Source organism: Ipomoea triloba, chromosome 7 (genome assembly GCF_003576645.1).
Source record: "Ipomoea triloba cultivar NCNSP0323 chromosome 7, ASM357664v1".
Classification (NCBI taxonomy): Eukaryota; Viridiplantae; Streptophyta; class Magnoliopsida; order Solanales; family Convolvulaceae; genus Ipomoea; species Ipomoea triloba.
Window position 1 is genome coordinate 4,896,494 of NC_044922.1, and position 24,043 is coordinate 4,920,536.

The following is a 24,043-nucleotide window of genomic DNA, read 5'->3' on the forward strand; positions in this document are numbered from 1 at the left end:
AGAATATTTGTGATGTTTGCACGAAAACTTGATTTTCGTCTTCAAAAGTGGACCCCCCAAAACAAAGAAAAACTGATGTTGAATCGCGTGAGCGGCATAGAAGCGCTCAGTCGAGTGTATGCACTACATGCACCTGCTGGGCTGTTAACCTTTGTTTATTTATTTTTTTTAACAACTCTTTGATTTTTTTTTCTTCCCTCATTCTCTCCTATTTGACATCTAAAAATTTGTGTAAAAACTTTGTTACGGAGTATTTGTTATTGAGATGCTCTAAGAGCACCACCATCAATGGTGATTGGGAGAATAATGTCAGAATAATGCCAACTTGGCATGGGAGAAGGGAAGAGAGAATGGAAGGAGAGCTTCTGCAAATGAGGGGTGAATAGCACATACAGTAAATGGCTCCCAAAACTGACAGAAGCTTTTCCTGTTGTGCGCGTTATGCGCACAGCAGGCGCCCACTCGGGCGCGTCAGGTGCGCCTGACACACTGACTTCAATTTTTTTTTCTAAAATTAGTTTTGATTTTTTTTTCCTCCCCTACCATTCTCTCTTTCCTACTCACACTTATAAAAACTCCTCAAAAACCGCGAATAAACACCATTGATAAGGATGCTCTTGGTGGTCCATGGTGCAATAATAATTTAGTTAACCATTTAATTTTCCAAGAAAATTCTTTCCAACGTGTGCAACACGTTGATGTCACACTCCACTAAACTAATGTAGTTCACACTGTTAAGCCCTGTTCATTCCCACAGTCAACAAGCAAGTTGAAGGTCAATGTAAGAGTCTGTGTTCATTTTGGCTGCTTGGAATGTCCATTGTCACCATGTTGCATATACAGTAGTGTTCGCTGTTAATTGATTTGATGATCATACTATACGTGATATTCCAACACTCTTTTGAAGGTACAGTCAATAGGGGAAAGAAAATAGTGTTTTAATTTTCACCATTAATGTGTAATGAAGTACATAAAATCATTAAAAGAATCTAAGAAACGCCACTTTAAGCTCACTATTCTTAAGAATAGATGATTTGTATTTCAAAAGTGATTGTTACATGTCTAGAAAATTTATAAAATCCCTATTTATCATTTCTATCATTTCAATATACTCTAATATTACATTGGTACACATACAGAGATCAGATGTCAATGGCCGAGGTGAGGTGAGGCTGGTCGACATATCATCGGCCTGATCTTGTCATCGACTTTCTCCCCCATTCCCTGTCCTTGGCAAGGACGGGAAAATACTCCTCATCCCCATCCCAGCAACGATCAACTGATCCCCACCCTTGCAAAAATTTATATTTTTCTAATGTTTTATTTTCTTTTTAATTTTTCTTTGGAAACAATTATGAAATTATCATAACCCTATTTATTTACCTTCCATCACAGTACAATTGCAACCCTATTCTCACTATTTATTTTGTCACTATCCTGTCGTTCCAAATCAAGGGCAAAAACTTGTGTGAGACCGTCTCACCATGAGACGGGTCGGGTCGGATCGGGTCAATATGCAATTGTAACACTTACATGCACAAATGTCATACTTATATGCTCAAATGTAATACTAATCAGGAATACAATTTTTGTTACTTATAAAGGTAAATGTAATACTTTTAAGGGAAAATACAATACTTTTACATTTCAATTTAAAAGTATTACTTTTTTCCTCAAAAGTATTATATTTGCCCTTATAAGTAAGGGGCACTTGTCAACATTACTTATAATGAAAAATGTATTACTTTTTATCTTATAAGTAACAAAAATTGTATTCTTGATTAGTGTTATATTTGAGCATATAAGTATGATATTTGCACATATAAGTATGACATTTGCATGGTGTTTTGACCCGACCCGACCCGTCTCACGAATAAGGATCCGTGAGACGGTCTCACACAAGTGTGACCCCAAATCAAGTTCTTCACTAGTTTGTGTAATTGGCATCCCTATACACTTAATATAAATTATAAATATACTGACACTTCCATTTTATTCTAAAGATATTTTATTTGAATAATTAGTCAATAATAAAAATTAAGGTTTTGAAACTATGAATTGAAGAGCATTACACTGAATTGATCCTTGCAATTTTGAATATTTCAAGATGATATGGATGTTTATGTGGATTTTTTTTTATTTATTTTTTTGCCAAGTGGCTTGCAAGCTTTCTAAAGTAGAAAACTTGCAAAGTCTATCATAGCCTTATGCACAAAAAATAGAGAAAGAATTTTATTTTTATACCAAACTTTTATTAACCACCAAAAAAGATACAATCAAAGGAGGAAGGACCAAACCAAAACCAAGAAGGGTACGAGAACAAACCCGCTAAACAACAATAAAAACCTATACCTAAACTCATAATGACCACACCTCTTCTCCTGGTCACCACGTGCCAAACCTACACGACGCACCCTAGCACATTCATATCGCTCAACATATCCATCATCATCAAAATCTAAGAACTTGTGGCCATAGCTCAACTCCAATCCCAATCCGAATTCGGATCCGCCGAATGTAACTCCGGTGTGATCTTCGGACTGGGCAACCCCTCCAAATCCCTCGATCCGAGCAAACTACCCGCAGTCGACCTCAATAGTACTAATTGGCCCGGTGTCCTCATGTCCAAAGTGTAACGAAAATCCCCAATCTTGTTCGCTGGAACAGACTTCGCCTCAACATTGAACCCACCAAAGTGAAATGCATTTGCATTATATTTGATCGTGTTAAAGTTTAATCCACTTTTAAAAGTGATAGATTATTGCAAGATGGAAGATAACCTTACTAACAACCTCTTAGACTGGACCATATTCTCTTAGGAAAGGGAAAAAAAAAAAAGAAGAAAAAAAAAAAGAAAGAAAATGCTTTTCAAGTGTTGTGATTTTGATGTGAAAAAGCAATGGAGTTGCAGTTGTGGCACAACATAATTGGGTTAGAATAAGAGTTGTGAAAGAGTTGGGTGAAAAAGTAAAGGTGTTGAACACTAATGTGAGAGTCCATTTGGTAAATTCGCCGGCCGGCAAAAATCTTAGGCTGGAAAGCAACACCCCACTTTTATAATTATTATTGAGAGCGATCGATGTTGACTATCACTTATGTATAAAGTTTTTGCTATATGCTTTTTTTTTTTCTTCTTCTTCTTCTTTTTAAAACAAGCTAGACTTTTGGTATTGTGGAAAAGTCATATATAAAGTGATGATATGAATAGAAATATAAGTTTTAGGGAAAACGTACTTATATGGAATATTATATTAAATGACATTTATTATTTGTGAATTAATTGCATTCTGAATTAATTAAAACAAGTTAGACTTTTTCGGTTGATTAATTATTCAATTAAAAATTGATTTAATATTAATAATGAGATGACTAACTATATATTAAAAAAGACTTCAATCTAACAATAATTATTATGTATTTATCTATATTGCTCAATATATATATATAAGCCCTTATTATCTTTGGAGAAGTGTATAGCTCTTGTATTGAGCTGCAAGTATTATGTAACTATGTCTTTATTAGCCCAACTATAAGTTGAAGAAATAATTTCATTTTAGTTTATTAATTACATAGTGTAAAAGTAGTAATTATCAACAAATTTCCATCATGAAAATATTATATGTGATTGAAATATTTAATGTAATTGAAATATTTAAGAGTATATAAAAAATAAAGAAGGGCAGGGAGAGAGACGTTGCAACTACAAAAATTCTTCTAAGCTAGGAATTGAAACACCCAATAGACTTATTATCTTCAAGTAAAATATGTTAATAATCATATATGCGGAGCTGAGGAAGATTACATACTTAATCCATGCCAGTTAATTTTATTTTCTAAAAATTTTGATATAGAGGAATACTTTGTTATTTAAAAAAATGGTGAAAGTGAAGGCATGCAGCTCAGCTCTGATGTGTGTGTTTAAAGTGATGATGTATCCCTTGTGGCAAGATAGTGCGTTCACGTGGCCTGTTACGTTGATGGGAATAACCAAATCCTTAGAAGAGATAAAGGAATAATAATGGGATGTTGGAATAGAAATCTCAAACATAAGCTTCATTAATGGAGTGAAGTTGTTATATATATAAGCTTTATTAATGGGGTAGAGTTGTTATATATAGCTCCACGAATTTCACATAATCTAGTTTGTGTGCATTCGTGTAGTATCTTGTGTGCATTTCTAAAGGGTCTCACATGATTCACCGAAAAATGTGGTCTCATTTGATATATATGTATGTATTTGCATTCAGGTGCAAACTGCAATTCGTGTGAACTGAACAAATGCATCGCCAGGTCTCCCCGTATCTCTAGACTCTAGGCATGCTAGAGTAGTGCAGTGTATTCGTGGAGTAATTGCGGTGCATTCCTTGAGTTTGACATGGTGGAGTAGTGTGGTGCATTTGTGGAGTAATTATAGTGCATTCGTTCAGTTCAACATGCTGAAGTAGTGCAGTGCATCGGTCCAAGCATGCCAGAGTAGTGCAGCGCTGCTCTCCCATGCGGTCGTGTTAACTTCATTTGGCTATAAAATTGAGTTCATGAGGAAATTCAAATCAAACCTAGTTGTAAAGGATTAATTTAGTTGGAATCATTAAAACGTTAACCAAATTTAAGCATAACTAAAACCTTTGCAACATTAGTATATTTAATACTTTTAAGTATGCATATATAGAAAATAACAACCATGCAATTCTGATCTACGCTATCAATTTGTCCAATTTGTGTGATTTTTATATACAAATCTTGAAACTTCCTTCAATATTCCCTCAAATCTTTGTACAATTTTATTAGGGTATTGTGTACCGCAAATGATACTGTGGTCCATGGTAATGACTGATTCTGTAGTTATGTTGAACTGATACTGCAGTTGTGTTGAAAGGAAACCGCAGTTGCGCAGAACATAGGTTGTTCATCCGTTCAACACAGCTGTAGTATCAATTCAACACAACTGCAGTATCCGTTCAACACAACTACAGTATCAGTTCAACACAACTGCAGTTCCAGACGGATGAAACGGTCTCTGTTCTGCGCAACTGCAGTTTCCTTTCAACATAACAGCAGTATCAGTTCAACACAACTGTAGTATCTGTTCAACACAACTACAGTATCAGCCATGACCCATGGTCCACAGTATAACGACTGATCGCGTACTATCAATACACATCCCAAAGAAAAATGCAAGAAAAGTTAACCTTATTTAAAGGTTAAGGATATATATGAATCTAATTTAAAATACTCTTTTTTTTTAAATAATATTTTAATTAATCATTATAATTGATGATAGCGGTAGTATCATTTATATACTTTAATGATATATATTGTGATAATATGAATTCAATATTCGACAATTTTAATATCGAAGAACTGTAATAATCCCCGTATCAAGTAAGAAGAGGGGAGAAAAATCAGATGTGGAGTTTCGTAGAAGTGTATTTAGCTAGCTAGGAAGGCAAGTCAAAGAGAACTTGCTAAATTCTTGATTGAAAAGTAATGGAAATTAAATTGTGGAAGAAATTAAAGGTATAGTCAAGCATAAATTAATTATTAGAGATTTATGAGTTGAAAGAGACGTTTTGAACCATTTGAGTGGCTGTGCATGAACCATCCACATACATATTGTATTCACACAACACCATTTATATCTTATTAGCTAATTAAATAGGATCGGGAAAATTCTTTATATATTGTAAGCGTGTGGTTTGAACAATTCTTTTTTATATATTAAAGAGAATAAACATATGTACCATGGACTAAGGTCTACCTTACATTGTGGCCATTAGTTTAAAAATTATATTTGTAGTTAACATATTATTCATGTCTTCAGTTAATAAATTATGTGTCAGTACATAAATTGAAGGCACATAATTTGTTAACTGCATTCACATAAAATGTTAACTACAACATAATATATTAAGTGCATATTATGTCTCTATAGCTAGCATATTATGTATTTTCAATTTATTTACAAGAATATAATTTGTTGATTGCAAGCACACAATATGTTAATTGTAGACACATAATCTGAATGTCATTTTGTACTAGAATTCATAATGTAAAATGATCTTAAACCCTAGTGACCTGATCCATGGTATCATTTCTCGAGAATAAGAGAATATTAGGGTTTTAAATTTGGGTTGGGCTTGATTTATGGGCTATATTTTTATCTATGTACAAGGAAATAATTTGACTTTTCTACGAATTATATTGAGTTTATTAGATTCTTTGAAATGTGGTTTTAATGAAAGGACTCATCCAGCAATGACCATGTGATCTAGTGGCATCCGATTGCACTCTCATGTAGAAGGGGTGGGTTCGAGCCATAGGTTGAGAAAGTAATTATGAACAGATACTATATTGTAACAACAGAATGATTTGCCATGAAAAGACTATAACCCTCGCTCCTGCCATATAGACGTGGTGGGAGAGGATATGGGTATATTCATAGTATTAATACGGGCTCAAGTACCGAATAATATACGGTCGGAAATACAAAAGATATATAAATAGTCCTTAAGTGATCGTGTAATATTGAGACGTCTCGGGGTATATTCATAGTATTAATACGGGCTCAAGTACCGATTACTATACGGTCGGAAATACAAAAGATATACAAATAGTCCTTAAGTGATCGTGTAATATTGAGATGTCTCGGGAGGATGAGTCGCGCTCGGCATGTTGGGCACGTGGAAGGCATACATTAAAGTATTTTATTCCGTATGATCATACATGTGGCATGAGATCCTTCTTAGCTTTAAGAAAAGAATGTGTGCAACACTAAGGCATTGAGGTCGGTCCGAGCGTGTGCTCGGTGAGGTAAGGCACGGAGAAGGAGACCGACCTTAATTGGGTAGCTGACATGCAGTATGTACGATACCGGAAGGATATTCCCCATATTTTATTGTAGGGCTTTAATATGTACTATGCATTAGTTTTGATAATAAATTTTTCATTGTTTTGGAAAAAAAAAAAATTCATACATCAATTATTTACCAATATGAGATATACTTCAAAAGTTAGGATAGAGGCCAGGGATAAAACAATATGGTGGAGCAATGGGAGCTCATCAGGAGTGAGTAATCTCATTGAAACCTATCTCCTCTTCTTCTCTCATGCTCTCTGTTTATAAAGTAGAGGTGATAGAAGAAGAGAAGAATATTTGAAATTGAATTCAATCGAAACTCTCAAGTCCTGAAAGTAATTATGTTGCTTGTGGAAAAAGGTGATATTGAAACTTAGATAGTGGATGACAACTGTATGTGTTAATTAAGGAACATTCTCAATTGTTCATTGGACTAGGTTGTCTTGTGTGTTTGGTAATGGAGGGGGTTAAGAGTCAACATCATTTGTGAGGTTACAATAGTTGGGCATGTCGGATGGATATGTTGTTTCTTGTGGAAAATGACCATCCACTGCTTAATTCTACAATGTAATTGCTTCAATTCTCTTTTGTTTCTTGGACAACTTCCACTACACAAAATATCCACTCACCATGTTTTCCACTTTCCATCTCTTTATTTATATTGTTCCTGTTTTGTAAAATAATTAATCTATATATAAGTCAATTTTGACTTGTTTGATCACTATTAGTTGCTTAACTTGGTTAAACAATCAATATGAGTGTTTGATTAATTAGTTTTTTGTAACAATTTATTGAACCAAAGCACTAAAATTCAAAAAGTTGTTCAAAGTAACTTTTTTCGATCAACTTTTTAAGAAAGCCATTTTATATGTAATCAACTAGCAACTAATTTACCACACATCTTTCTACAATCAGTTAATGCTATCAACTAATCAAACTCACTAACTCAATCAGCTAACAGCTATTTACCAAACACCCATATATTTATTTATTTATTTATTTACTATTGCAGAATTCAGAGTATTATATATTTTCAAACCAACTTTTTTACATGAATTGAAGATAGGTATTGATGTATATCTACTCACTAACCCATGGTCTCAGTGCCCAACCATGTTGGATACTTGGATGGTCATACTTTGATGGTGAATTCCACCTTTCTGATAAGCTAATCTGCATATATATGTTTTTTTTTTAATAAGTTATAATTAAATTGACATTATATCGTAATGTTTGTATTATATGCAATACAAGTCCGGTTCATGTTGTAAGGTTATTATGAGTTCAATGCAAATCATGATAACAAATTTATTGAATTTTTGTGCTTATATTTATTGAATTATTTTGCATGTCAAATTCAACAGTGTAAAATTATGTATTGCTTATAGAATTTTTATGAATCTACTTTTAAACAATTAGGATAAAATTAAGTGCAACCCAAAAGTTTGAACTAATTTGTTTCCAAACCTGATCTAATGAAGGGCTAAATTAATTTTCATTCTTCACTTAAAAAAAAAAATCCTTTGTTTATTCATGAATTTATGTAATTAGATGGGTTTTGCTTCTCCCTTGAGATGTTGGGCCATTTAGAAGTGTAGCTTCATGCAATGGGCAATCATCATTGGGCTGCTTCTTCTTCAAGAAGGAGAAGAAAAGAAAAACAAAGAACAATACTACAAGTAAAATTTACCGGGTCTTTCTTAAGAGTTTTTAAGCTTGAGTTATAGTGATTATAATGTATTGCCATCTAGTTTGGCTGTGGTATATAATTTTTATTATCATATATTTTATGTATTATCATATACAATTTTTTTTAATAATATTAATTTTTACTCAAATTATCAACTCTACTTTTAATATAATATAAATTCTACAACTATGAATTTAAAATACATATATATAATTATTTTAAAAAAAATTTAGCATTGAATATTAATATTGAGCATATATTTTTATGCATCGCCCATATAAAATACTAGTATAACAATTTATGTGGGTGTTAGCTAAGTATTATAGATACTTCTTAAAATTTTATTTTTATTTGTTTGTAAATATACATTTTATGAAAATTGTTTACATTAGTATTAAACAAAAATATATATAAAAAAAAATCGCTCTATATTTTTCAATTATGATAATTGAAAATTTACCAGTTTAAAGAATTGCGAAATATAATTTTAACTAATTTTTTTTAATTATGTTTGTTTATCAATATTTTAGTATTGATCATGAATTTTTGTGTATCATGCTTACAAAATGCTAGTTGGATAGAATAAAAAGTATATGGTATTGGCTATAATTGGTGTAAGTCATACAATTATGATTCTGTAATTAATAGTATTGATTAAAAAAAAGTATAAATAAAATAAAACATTTATAACAGAAAAATTGGTAAAAAAGGAAAGGAAAAAACAAATCAAAGGCAGTGCTTAATTGAAGGATATGATGTTAAATAAAATTAGAGGATTCTAAAGAGGCCATTTTTCTCACCATCTTTTCAACTGGGTTACCTTTTTCCTGGATTTCATACTTTTCAGACATAGAACAATGGAGGTTATGGAGTTTTTTGGTCTTTTGAAAATCCGGGTTATCAGAGGCATCAATCTTGCGGTCAGAGATACGCTCAGCAGTGATCCTTATGTTGTAATCACCATGGGTCATCAGGTCTGTCTCTCATCTCTTGCTTCTATCTCTGAGGTACTTATCTGTCATTTTAATGACATGTTTATGCTTACTGCTCTGAAGCTATAAAATGAGTTTCTTTTCAATCTGAGGGTGAAAGTTAAGAAAAAAAGGTTTTTGAAATCAAGCATCATAAATCACATTGCAGGTTGGATTTGAGGGTTTCCTATTATCAGATTAACCCATTGACTTGAGCAAGTTCAAACATGGGAAAAGGGAGTGGTTTGTCTGTGATTCTGATTAATTTTCTTGCCTGCCTTTTGTATTTTCCTAGGAATATTAATTATGGTTTTGATGCATTTGTATCTATTTGCTGTAGAGAGTTTATTGTTTGACATGTTTATTTTCTTGCTTCCAAAAGGAGAAATTCCCTCGTGTGGGGCTCACACCCATCCTGGCTTGATAGGATAGTGGATAGCTAAATCCCAATGACTTAGCGGCCCATTAGGTAGGAGAACTAGTGCTTGGTGCTCATAAAGAGCCTGCCACATTGTATGTAACTCCTACACTGTGGCTTACAAAGCTCGGTAAGGTGACCTTGCCCACAATGTACCAATCACCCAGGAACCAACTGAGTTGTCGGTGCGGTGTGGACGACATGTTTATTTTCTGTGGTTATGCTTTGTTGCCACTCATGAACAAATAGATTTTGTGAATTTGCATGTTAGGTTCCTTATTGTTTTCTTCGGATTCATTGCTTCTTTTAGTATTGGAGTCCATCTTGCATCCTCAAATTCAACATGCCATGTGATTTATGATGGTCAGTTTTAATAATTTGTTTCTAACATCCTCCTGGAGGTTGAAGGGAAAGTCAAGCTGTAGCTTTAGTGCAGTAGGTCATCTTGAGCTGTGGGTGAGTTGTCACCCTGACAGGTCATTCAAAAGAAATCTCGGCTAATCATAATCTCTGTTGATAATTATTGTTTTTCTGATTGGCTGCTTTGTAGTGTTATTCTTGTCATTGCTTTGTATTATCCCCTGATTTAATAAAATAGTTTGAATTTGGAAATTGGAATTGAATTAACTGTTCTCTACTATGCAGTTCTTGTTCATTTATTTTGATCGAGCTCCTCTAATGTTCGTATAGAATGAGTTAAAATTTTAACAAATCATCAATCTGGGCAACTCGTTGGATGGTTAAGATCTGAGGTTTTTAACTAGCAGACTGCGGTTTAGGCTATTCAAAAAATATGTATCCCGATAAATTGGGCATTAGAAGTAAGAACTGGGATGTAGACCTCCTCGAGGAGGGAGATATTCATTAATGAGTCCCAAAGGAGGAAATTGTGGTTTTCTTTTGCTGATCATATTACAATGATTTAACTTTCTGTGCCTTTAAGGTTGTTTGATTCGTCTACTTCGTACACAAATGTTGTGGCAGATTAAAGCACAGTTAGTTGCTTCATGTGATGCATGGGGTCTCTTTGTTATTATCTCTGATGTTGTAAAAGTCTACATTGCAGAAAGTGAAATCTCCCGTTATCAAGGATAATTGCAACCCTGTTTGGAATGTGGAGATGACTCTTGCGATAAGAGATCCAAATTTACCAATCATACTCGTAAGTATCCTAACTCCCGATGATTAATTGATGCCTAAACTCAGTTTTCGCACTATAAATTGTTTGGCATGTAGTATAACCGTGAATCTGCATCAAAAAATCCTGAATTATGTGATTTGTTTTCTTTAGTTTACTATGGAACTTGCCCCCGGCTTTTTTCAATGGATTCTTAGCTGTGTATAGTGGTACACAACGGCTGTTAACCTCCCGATTTACCATGTCTACTCTCCAGACTCTTTATGATAAAGATACGTTCACTGTAGATGACCACATGGGAGATGCCGAGATAGATATTCAACCGTATCTCGAGGCTATGAAGTTGGTGTCCCAAGGCTCGCAAAGCGGTGCTAAAGTTGGTAGAATCGACCCGAGCTGGGAGAATTGCCTGGCAGATGAGAGCTGTATCGTCTGGAAGGACGGTAAATTGACGCAAGAAATGATCCTTCGACTAAGACATGTAGAATGCGGTGAAGTTGAGATCCAAATCGAGGTAATCGACGCCCCATCCCCTAAAGGTAAAGGCATTCTCTTCTGAGGTACCCTTAGCATTTCCTTGTTGTAAAATAGGTTAGGGAGGCATATATATATGGAACTTCCCGTTTAGTACGTTAGCATAAGGTAACATGGAACGAGCCTCAACGACAGAACCGTTGTTTATAATAAATTGTAGAGCCTCGACATTACACTCGGACTACAATAACAGATCTTGGTATCTTAAGGTCTGCTAAATAAACTTGAAATTTTTGCACCTTAAGGTCAGTTACTCTGTTATATGTTCTCGGTTTCTGTTATCCTTTATACCCTGCTAATAAAGTCGAGATTTTTTTACCTTTACGGGATCTCAAGGCAAATGTACACTGCACAGAACACATATAGAGATACAGGTATATATATATATATATGAACTCAGTAAACTGGCAAAAATGTGTTTTGCTGAGAAATATCTATTCTTGTTCTGCTTCTTGTTTAATTGTTCAACTTGTTTTACCATTCAATTCAAGTTTTGTAGTTATTACTCCTTGCAAATTCTTGCTTGTAATGGGTGTGTGTAACTATACCCTAATGGATTAAAGCTCAAATTTTGATATACTATGTACGACTAGTACTATGTTTGTGTCAACATTTGTATGATTGAATCGAAACCCGGGGTCCTTGTTAGAGTTAAGGTTTCGGGTTTAGGTTTAGGAGCATTTCATATGTTGTATGAGTGTGGGTGTTATTGTTAGATTTTCTGTACGTGTTTATTTGGTGAGCGTTGAAGAATTTATTACATATCAATTAGATAGTTGAGAATGTTAAAAAATATGCCAGCATGATTGGAATGAGACTCAAACATGTTATTCACTTCAATTATCAGAAAATGCAATTTCTTGTCTTCTATAGCTTCAAGCCTTCAATAGTTCCACCAAAAATGTTAACACTTTTTTATCGGGACAAATTTTATCACTTTTTTTTAAATGACGAGAAAAATTTATAACCACTATTCATGTGTGGAAAAGAAAAAAAAAAAAACAATAAAAAGAATACAAAAAATTTAATGCCGAAAACCCCAACAATGATTTCGTCTTGTTTACCAGACAAGTCCCACTACTGACAAAGTTAACACATCTTTTTTAGTTTGCAACTACAGTCATACGTTCACAATTGCTCAAATGCAACACATTGAGGTCAACCCACAATTCTAGATAATAATATATATCAAATATGATCAAAAGAGATATTAATGTAATCACCAACACATTGGCCTCCTTGGTTTAATTTAATGAGTTATGGAAAATTACTTAGAATGGTTTACATTTTTATAATCATTTGCCGGTTAAAGTTACAGGGCGGAGTTTACTCAATACGATTGGGTAGCGATTGCAGCGAGTAGTAGCTGTGGGCTTTCTCGTCCCTCAAAAAAAGTATTAATACATTATGAGAATAGACATAAAATTACAATTGAATAAGTTATTTTTCTATAATAAAAATAAAGAGTTAATACCCAATTAAAATGATTCTAACTATATCATAATTTTCAAATTTGCCTTGAATATTATTAATTTGCACAAAATGGTTCTTTAACTATATAGAATATTACTCATTTTAGTCCTCTATCCTAACCTGGCCAAGAGCCAATTTTGGATGAATTATATTAGTAAATAGTAATTGAGGACCTGGCTGAGGCTATGGCGATTAAGGAAGCACTCTCTTGGGCAATAGGGTGTGGTTGGAGAAAGTTCGTGGTTTATTCTGATTGCCAGGTGGTTTGTTTGTTATTGGGGTCTGGCTCTCCAAATTTTTCCTATGCTGGCTATGTTATCAACGATTGTCAGAGTATCAAACGACGTTTCTATTGAGTGTCATTTCATTTTATTCCTCAATCAACAAATAAGCATGTTCATGCTTTGGCAATGGTAACTAGTTCTCAGTGTGGTCCTCGTACTTGGTTTTCTACCTATCCTACTCGTATAGTTGTATTTCAACATTTGATTATTGGTGATTAATTTATTGGTATTTTTCCTTTAAAAAAAATAGTAATTGAGGATTAATTTGAGAATTAAGAGATACTGCCAAAGACCTTGTGATTTAGTGGCACCTGGTTGCACCCCCATATGGGAGGGGGTGAGTTCGAGTTTTAGTGAATGCGATATTGGCTCTTTGTGCTTCATTCGTATGTGTTAATATGAGTACTGTTGACTCTGTTACAATAGGCTCGAACCCACCCGTTCCACATGGGGTGCAGTTATTAGAGTATTTAAAAAAAAAAAAAAAAAACGCCTAGGGGCCTGGCCGCGGAGGAGCGATTTCTCGACGCGGCCGGGTGAGGCCTAGGCGCGATTTTTACAACATTGACCAAGATGTCATTACACTATCTGCATGATAATTGGCAATGTGAGTTTCTCTTTTTGCTAGCCACAATTTGAAAATAAGCGTATAGTAGTATTCCTGGAGCATCCACAATTTGAAAATAAGCGTATAAGTAATATTCCTGGAGCATGCAATAAATGGCCGCAACTGATCAGAACTTGTTTCTTTACAGTAATTGCAGGCTCAGTTGTGCAGTATAGCAGCAACTTTTCCCCTCACATTTTTGTTGAGTTTTGCTAGTTCCATGCTAAAACCACTACTCTCAAATCCCTCTTGGAAATGTTGGCACTTTCCTTTTTCATCTTTGGTGGATCATCTGATTTGATCTGAAGCAGCTCAGTCCTCTCCTTTATTATCATCTCTATAGCCATCTCCAGGTGAGCTCAAAGGCAGCAAAAATGGTGGCTTCTCTCATCTATCTCAATCTCTCCCCATTGCTTTAATTCAGTAAAAGCAAATTACATAACTGAATTTGCTTTTTTTTTTTTTTTTTTTATTATTTGCAGTCAGATAATTTGGATGTTCTTCCTGGGTGGCTATCTGCTCTTCTTACAGAGAAGTTCTTCAACAGCTGCGGTGCTCACAAAGATGCCAGAAAGAATGAAAAGAATATCTTTTTCTTGGACTGTTGCCAGGCCATTTGCCTTCACTGCTTGGCCCCTCATTGCTCCCATCGCCTCTTACAGGTAGAGATAGATAAAGAAACATGTTTTTGATCATGATATGGATTCAACCTTTTAACCTGACTAGGTTTTGTTTATGGACTAGATAAGAAGGTATATATACCATGATGTTTTGAGGCTGAAAGATGCTGAGAAATTGTTAGACGACTGTGTTTCTGTTCAAGTATGTATATATGCATCTATATGTGTCTTCAGTTCAAACATTTTTTGTTTTTGTTTATGTTTTATTAAGGGAAAATTGCATTTTTGGTCTTTTAGTTATATATATCATATCGGCTTGGTTTTCTGGGTTATGTGTGTGACCATTTTAATACCTAAGTTATGCCTGAAGTGACGATCTTAGCCTTTCAATGACTAAACTTGCCACTTTGCACATAACAAGTACATAGGAGTTAAAAGATTATCATCTCGCATATAACTCAGCAACTAAGTCTGTACCACGGTCCATAGATATAAGTGAAGGATAAAAATATAATTTTTCCATGTGTTTTTGCAGTGTTATATTAGCAACAGTGAGAGAGTGGTGTTTCTGAAACAAAGACCAATGGCAAGGCCATGCAGAGGCTCATCCAAGATTTGCATCATCTGTGACAGAGCCGTTCAAGATGCCTTTCTCTTCTGCTCCATATTCTGCAAGGTAGAAAACAAAACAAATTTCTTAGTTAATCATAATGACTCAATAACCGCAATGTTATAAGTTCGATTCTTAATAGGAGCAGTCTGACCTTCTTAATTTGATGCAGACAACTTAAACTGGTTTATCTTTTTGTGATTTTTTACTGTCTAGACTCTAAAGTCACAAGGAGAATTACCCTCTGATATTGATTGTAAATTTATTCGTCATTAAAAAAAAATACTTTTCCCATAGGAAATTTGTTAAAATTGTGGCATCATTTTTGGGTCTTTGCTTGTTCATCTTCAGCTTCAACACATGATGAAAAGCGGGGTCAAATTATCCGATCATATATGCAACCGCGAGTCTCTGGTGTTGCCGGAGCTGCTGGGTGTCGGAGATGACCAGATGACGCCGGAGACTGCCGTCGAGCCAACGGCGTCCGGTGAAAGCGGCGGCGCCAGCGCGGGAGGGATGGAGACCACCACCACCACCACGGAGATTGTGAAGAAGAAGCGGAGCGTAAGGTCGTGTGTCCGGCCAGATTGAGGGCCGGCTCCGGCTGCCGTGATGAACCGGCGGAGGAAGAACACACCTCACCGGTCTCCACTTCAGTAATTTGCGTACGGAATACTTAGCCTTTCATTAAAATTGACCCTTTTTTTGGTAAAAGAATTTTGAGAGGTTGCTCTCGTGGGTTATCATGGTTCTTAAATGACTTTACCCAGTGTCCAATTGAGTTATTTATGTGGGCATTGAAGCAATACTTAGGTCATAGTCTCTTTTTAACTCATAACCTTTGTCATAATTCTGATACCAAATTGAAGCATATGTTTCATCTCAATTAAAGTCTAAATTAATAGTTGAATTGCACATTTATGTTTATATATTATTTATTCTCAATAACTAATTGATTATTTGCTCACCCCTACAACATTTATCCATTCCATCCTATAGAAAAAGTTTGAATCACTCTTCATTGAATGTAGCATTCAACTTATAACCACCTGCATCTACAACAAGACAACGAATGATAATTTTTGTTTTTAAGAATTGCAAACAAGATGTGCTTTCATTTCTAGAACCGAACATCCTCTAAAATTTCCTATAGAAAATTATGTTATTTCTTTATAATGTATTATTTAACTACAAGGGTAAAATTAAACCAAAAGCGGAAAGAATATGAAAAAAAAGGAAGAAATTAAACTAAAAGGTGGTGAAACAATAAACAGATAATTTCTTGTGAATTAAAGATAATTAGCTAGCGAACTAATTAGGGGAGGGGCATGTTAGTTTTGTGACCCAATTACAATGTTGTATGTCCATGAAGATAATGAACACCTACCACAACCACTCTTCACCCACAAAGAAGAAGAACCATAATTAATTTCATTCTTGTACACAAACATCATATCGCCCACTAACACGCAGCCGAGGGATGCCGAGGATGCAACAACTGCAGCGTTTTGGCCGACAAGTTCGGGTTGCCAGCTTGGCTACTAGTGGTGGGCCCACCTTTGTCAACCGCCCTCACAGTGGTGCTGGTGATGGTGGTAGTGGTTACTCGCTCGCAGCGTGGACACATTGTGAGGGTGGAGGCTGGGAGCGGCTCGCGGCTGTGCGGCGTCAGCACGGTGGGTGGGCCCACTTTCTTCGCCCGGAGCTCCTCCACCTCCCTTTGGAGCCGCCGGTTTTGCTCCGTTAATGATCCAAACCATCTCTTCAAGTACTCACATTCCATTTCTGTTTGCTTTAGCTTGCTCCTATACATAATATTATAATGACATTATTGTTACCTTTCATAGGAGCTAAACATATTCGAATTAAATTTAGTTCAGATATCAGCGGTCAAAAACATCACACGAAACTTTTGAATATCTAAAATAAAATTTGGGTATCACCCGAACTGAACTGACGTCCACCCTTATATGTAACTGTTATATTCTCCCCTCTATGTATATATATCTAGCAAAGCACAATGTTCAACTTTATATAATACACAATATTATAACTTTTTTTTTTTTTCAGTAAAATCAACACTATTCAACTAACCTCAAATTATTTCCTTCTTTGGTGTGTTCACACACAATTTTCTTACAAAAGTAAACATAGCTAAAAAAATTTCCCAAAAAAAAAAAAAAAAAAAAACCACGAGTCTGATCTTTCAAATATACCCAATTCTTTACTATAAAAAAATTTCATTATTTTTCTCTCTCTTTTCCTTATATGTTGGTCTTTTTCTAGGGCCACAAATTCTCACATAATTATGGCCATCAATGCCATCTGTGGACTTCCAAACCTTATTGTACTCAACTACATAAATGTCAACACCTTTTCACCCATGAATTCAAATGCTTCATTAAATTTCTGCCTGAATCCGTGCCCCATTTTTACCAACATATATGGACCGCTATTAAAGTATATAATTTTTTTTAATAAAAAAATTTGGCAATAAATAAAAATAGGCAGAAAATAATGCATCGTTAGTACATGCATTAAATATGGCCTAACGAACCATCACTTTCTATGGATCGACACAAAGAATAATTAAATTGCATGGTTCAGATTTTAATTTATGGCAAAACTACTCATTTATTATTACTATCCCCCACTAATTATTATTGCTGTATAATAATAATAATAATAATAATAATAATAATAATAATAATAATAATAATAATTGTACCTGGCTCTACGGTTTTGAAACCAGACTTCCACTTGCCTTGGCTTGAGCCTTAATTGCATAGCCAAAACTTCCTTTTGCTTCTGTGAACATTATAAACTTTGTCTTATTCATAGCATTCCCCACAACAACAACAATAATAATAATACAATTTCTATATTTTCCAAAAAAAAAAAAAAAATACAACGCCTGGTCGTAAAAATATTACAAATAAAAAGTGACGAGATGTATTTGTAATATTTTAATTTAAAAGTTGTGTAATTAACTAAATACGTACTCCGTACTACTTATTTCAGCAATCCACATTTTTAGAATAATAATTATATAATATTATATAATAATAATAATAATTATTATTATTATTATTATTATTATTATTATCTTTTTCATTTTAGTGTCACTATCCACTTTTGGAAGGTCAAACTACACCAATTTTGACCAATTAATTTTCTTTTATTTATTTTGATTCTTAATTAAGACAAACATTATTTCGAATAAAATTTGATAAAATCTTTATTTTTTAAAGAATATACATAAAATTAAAAAAAGTAGGGTGGATGTATAGAAAATATGAATAAAGAAAATAAATATATTCTTACTGGGTTCAAAGTGTGGTTTTGCCTGAAACTTTCTTCAAGAAGAAGAGACTGTTCTTTAGTAAGGCGGAGCTTCTTCCTCGGGTGGGCGCCGCCATTAATGGAGCTCTGATCATCTTCTTCTTCCATCATCGACTCCCCTTCAATATTCTCGCCCGAGGGCACTTGATTTATATCCAAATCTCTCATCCCACATTCTCCTCCTTCAATAATATTCATATTTTCAAAATCCAAGAAAAATAACACGTAAAAATTTTACATGGCTCCCGACAACCAGACCAACAAAACCTTAAAAACATCAAAAAAACACATAGTTTTGTTTTTTTTGTGAATTACCTGAAGAAGAGGAAGAAGATCCAGGGATGGAGATGGTGAGGTCCAAACAAGTGGAGCTTCCAGGCATCTCAGCCATGGAAGAAGAAGAGAAGAAGAACAAGAAAGATAAAAGGGAAAATGGATGGGGAAAGAAAGATGAAAAGTAGTGAAGAGAGACAAGAATACAAAAGACAGGGAAAATGATGAAATAAATAGGAAGGAGGGGAGACAGGGAAAGAGAGAGAGGCAAAAATGTTCATTAATGTAAATAAAATAAAAATAAAAATAAAAAAAGTCGAAAAGGCAAATGGAGATAATAATGGTGGATTACTGTTATTGCCTGTATGTATGTGTGTACAGTTACAGAGGGAGGAAGACTTGATTAATGACGACCATCATCGTCAAGTCAAACAATCTGACCCGGTCGTTGAACGACACGTTGCATTTTCTCACTGGGAACATAATTTCATTATTTATTATTGTTGGTCTTTTATTTATCTATACTATGTGGGGTTCTGGAAAATTAAGAAAGTGGCAATAAGGTTGCAGCCTACACACTTTTCTCCTCTTGTTCGGGCCGAAGGGAGATTTGTTTGTGGGTTGTCGGCTCACCAAATGATTGCCCTCCCTAACCATGGAAACATAATGACAAATATATAAATTATTCACATTTTTATTTTTTTTATCATTCCAGTATTAATATTAATACTATATGATATAATCGAATATATTATGGTTGATAGTATCAAGTACTATCCGTACCAATGTTTTAATTAATACTTGATCTGATATAATCAGATACGCAGTATACCATATTTAATTGTATACGAGATTATCCATACTCACGGAAATCAACACTGTAAAAATATTTAAAAATTATATATTTTTAAGAAAATTCTGCAAAGGGCTGAATCCGAGATCATGCTATTAAAACGTAATGATGACTGCTACGCGAGTATACTGAAATAAAATTGTATTTTCGCTACTAATCACATGGAAACATAATCACAAATATATAAATTATTCACATTTTTTTTTATCATTCCCATCAATATTCGTATTAATAGTATCTGATATAATCGAATATATTATGATTGATTGTATCAAGTACTATCCGTACCATTTCAATTAGTACTTGATCTAATATAATCAGATACGCAGTATATTATATTTAATTGTATACGAGATTATCCATACGTACTCACGTAGATCAACAATGTAAAAACATTTAAAAATTATATTATTTAAGAAAATTTTGCAAAGGGCCGATTCCAACATCCTGCTATTAAAACGTAACGGCGAGTATAATGAAATAAAATTGTATTTTCACTATTAATTATAATTTTTGATATAGTGATAATCGCATGTTATTAACATGTTAGCATGGTTGTCCACCAAACTACTACTATTTTCAATTCATTGAAATTATTGGTTGAGATAGGGCTCATCGAACAATGAACCGGGTAACATGGAAATACATTCGTCCACGAAATGATGATAAAAAATATTTCTATTTATATCATCAATATAAATCATATGTATAACATAAAGAGATATTATTGATTGAGATAGGGATGATGGAATGATGAACCGGGGAGCATGGACATATCATCTTCTACGAAAGGATAAAAAACTTCTATTTTTACAACTAAATGACAATATCTCATAAAAAAGATTGTTCTTTCTTTGTCGGAGACCAATTTCATGCCCACTAATTTAAATTGACACTGTGAAATTTTTAACAATTTTTTAAATTAGAAAAATGGATTTGAAATGTTTTATGAAGTTTCATTAAATTTGTGGGAAAAAATGTTATGAATGTGAAAACGCTAAATTTTGAAAATTTCCGTACAACATGGGGTACCACTTATTTAATTGAACTTATCGATATCAGTTAACAAAATCTCTATTGCTTCTTATTTTTACACACAATATCATAAAAAATATCCTAACATATAATACATTTTTGATAAAGAACGATTATAGTAATGTAATTTTGATCTCAATTTAACGCGATTCACCTAATTAGCTCATAGTGGAATACTGGGATTTATTAATATTCATTCGATCAATAAATATGAAAAGTTTTAACATTTAATTATATTAATTGAGTAGAAAATGATAAGATTATGTGCATAAAATTTTGGCCCATCTTATATTTTAGTTTTATTATATAGGTTGTATAGTAAAGTTACAGAATTTAATTACACTTTTATTAGTTTTGTAAATTAATAATTTTTTTTATTAAGACAATTAGAGGGGTTTACGGCTGAAATAAAAAAGAGGAAATGCAATTTATCATCGTTAATTAATGACAAGAAGAAAAGGACATGGAATAAGGTGTTTAATTAAGAATTGAAGGTCGACAAAAAGATCACTTAATTAGGAGAGTTTGTCAATGTCTGCCATGTCTGATGTTCCCAGTCACTATAATTATATTTCAACTCCACACTTTTTTTCTTTTTTCTTTTTAATTCCAAAGGGACTACTCCTATACTATTATCATCCTCAATAGTTGTAGTTTTTGAAAAGTTCTTGCATTGTGACTAGGAAAAAAAAAATATGAAAGGAAAGAGAGAGAGAGAAAAAAACAAATCTGGAAAAAAAAATTAAATTAACGCGCCAAGCGGGCGTGTGCAATGAACGCGCCACTGGGTGCTAGTTTTGCTCATCACACGACTGCAACTTTTCTTTTTTAATCTTAGTGGGTCTCCAAAATGTCTGAAAAAACCAGGTCCTAAGTTATGAAAATTCATCAAAAAAAAAAAAAGATCTCTCAATTGTTGAAAATCATGGTCTAGTTTTTAGCTAAGCAAAAATCCTTAAAATAAGGAAAAAGATAAGTGTATCATCCGCTACCACTAATGATATGTTGTCATGTCAAAGAATAAAGAGTAAAACTAAGAGTATATATATAATAGAGCTCTTTTACTAATCAATAATCATTCCAATGCATGAATTAGTTTATATTTATTCCAAAAATTAAATGGCTAATAAATTTCATCGAAATTTCACATAACAGAACATCATTTATACTTAGTAGGGTTGTATTTTACATAATATAGAAGACACCATATTTTTACTATTATAAATAGAAGGGATAGTGATTTAAAAAAAAAAAAAAAAGTAACTGTCATTTTCTCTACAAAAATTTTTAATTTTCTTTTATTATTTACTATAGTAATAGAAATGATATTTCAACGTTCATAATGATTTTTATTGTCAAAGTCGTAACTTATTTGGGATTTTAATATAATATAATTAACAATGTGCATTTATGATTCATGTCAGGACAGTGAGTTTATCACCATAATTTCTTTTATTGACACTGATTTATGAAATTATAACGTAATATTCCCTCTGGAAAATATTGTCTTTTTGTTGACCAAACATACAAATCTAGAATATTATATTTAATGTATTAATTGGGTTTTTTTTTTTTAATTTGTGTCCATAATAAATGCACTGTAAATTTTTCTAATAATAAATGTAGTAAGTTTTAAAGGGTATTTTAAATAATGAAATTAAAGACAATTTTTTTTTAAATAAACAATAGTAATATTACTCCCTTCATCTCACTTTTATTTGTCTTACTTTTTTTTTTAAATAGTTCATCTCAAAATTATGTCTATTTTCTTAATTTAAACATGAACAACCGCACCAGGTACAAGTTTGAGTTTGCTTGTAGGTCAAATCGAATTATCCAGTTTTTTTTTTTTTTTTTAAATATATAACACGCTTTCACTAAGTTGAAAAAAATTATGTATTTATATTATTTGTAATAATTATATTTAAAATTTGACAATTGAATATTAAACTTTTATATACTGTATACTATCTTGTAAAGAATCAAGTGTTTCAAAAAAATATTGGGGGTGTTTGGGTGAATAGATGTTAGCTGATTAAGTTAGTGAGTTTGATTAGTTGATAGCATTAGCTGATTGTGGAAAGATATTTGGTAAATTAGCTGTTAGCTGATAGGTGATTACATGCAAAATGACTTTCTCAAAAAACTGATCGAAATAGTTACTTTGAGCATCTTTTTCGAATTTTAGCATTTTGAAGTAATAAGTTATTACAATAACCTAATTAATCAAATACTTATATTAATGTTTAACCAAGTCAAATAGCTATTAATAGCTGTCAAATAAGTCAAATTTAACTGATAAGCTAACTATGTTACCAAACGAGACCATTATTTAATCTAGATAAAACCTCTAACAACTCAATTCAATAAGGTTGACTACGGGATAGTATATAAATTATTTAAAACTTAGAAAATACTGCATGGACTCTCATTTTTTACTACCAACTTTTACTCCAATCTCATAAATCTTTGATGTAGATATTTTTTCTACAACCCACATGATGAAAATATCATATCATTGTTTGCCACATCAATGAGTAAATGTGAGGGAGTAGAATTTGAAAATACATGTAGTAGAACTCTTTAAAATTTAAACCTTAGCATCTGTATCACCATTTGCTTAAAGTCAAAAGCCTGTCAATATTTTACATTTTATGTGTGATTTGTGTATTATATATTATATTGGAGTATAGTTAACTCAGTGTACACATTCGTTAGTAATTACAAATTTCCCTTGTCAACCAAATAAACTTGTAAATTAGACTTTTTAAAATAAAATACAATTATCTGATATTTAAAAAAGAAAATACTTATAGTACCATGCTAATTTTTTAGTTTATTGGCACTAACCAATTAAGTGGTTAAGCCAAATAAATGTTTACCAAAGAATAATTATACCTATTTGACCAAGTCAAGCAACAAAAGTTGGTCAAATTAGTCCAATTTTTTCCCTTAATTATTTCATCATTTTTTTAAAAATTATTTTATTTGAATAATGAATTTTTTTTTTTAGGGTTAGGCCACGAAGCGTCCTGAGCAGACCATAACTGTATGAGACACCTTTATACCCGCAATTAAGGGGCAAAATACTAGTCAAATTAGTTTTTTTTTTCATACAAGAGAGGGTTCAAACTCTCAACCTCTCTTAAGGGACGAGAGTACACGGCCACTTATACCAACCAATTTGGTTTGAATAATGAATATTTGTTAAAGAGTAGCATAATGTATCGAAATGTCTAAACTCTCAACAAATAGAATATCAAAACACTCCTAGGAGCCCGGCCTGTTAGATTGGAGACGCCGAGACGGAGTTCGTCTAGGATTTGGGAGACGGAATAT

At 33.0% G+C, this 24,043-nt stretch overlaps 3 protein-coding genes across 3 annotated transcripts; 2 read left to right on the forward strand and 1 right to left on the reverse strand.

Moving 5' to 3' along the window:
- The first annotated feature begins 9,317 nt into the window (after window positions 1-9,317).
- On the forward strand, window positions 9,318-11,925 carry LOC116025767 (protein C2-DOMAIN ABA-RELATED 7-like). Its single transcript, XM_031267101.1, has 3 exons — window positions 9,318-9,520; window positions 11,002-11,097; window positions 11,330-11,925. The coding sequence occupies exons 1-3, from the start codon at window positions 9,404-9,406 to the stop codon at window positions 11,630-11,632; spliced, it is 516 nt and encodes a 171-aa protein (XP_031122961.1). The 5' UTR covers window positions 9,318-9,403; the 3' UTR covers window positions 11,633-11,925.
- Window positions 11,926-15,133: 3,208 nt separating this feature from the next.
- LOC116024981 lies at window positions 15,134-15,848 on the forward strand. The gene is made up of 2 exons (XM_031266032.1): window positions 15,134-15,267; window positions 15,553-15,848. The coding sequence occupies exons 1-2, from the start codon at window positions 15,175-15,177 to the stop codon at window positions 15,790-15,792; spliced, it is 333 nt and encodes a 110-aa protein (XP_031121892.1). The 5' UTR covers window positions 15,134-15,174; the 3' UTR covers window positions 15,793-15,848.
- A 609-nt stretch (window positions 15,849-16,457) lies between these two features.
- Window positions 16,458-18,999, reverse strand: LOC116025860 (homeobox-leucine zipper protein HOX3-like). Its single transcript, XM_031267230.1, has 4 exons — window positions 18,859-18,999; window positions 18,526-18,725; window positions 17,930-18,009; window positions 16,458-17,006 (listed from the first exon to the last, which is right to left on the reverse strand). Exons 1-4 carry the CDS (start codon window positions 18,932-18,934, stop codon window positions 16,664-16,666), a joined length of 699 nt encoding a protein of 232 aa, XP_031123090.1. The 5' UTR covers window positions 18,935-18,999; the 3' UTR covers window positions 16,458-16,663.
- Window positions 19,000-24,043: the final 5,044 nt, after the last annotated feature.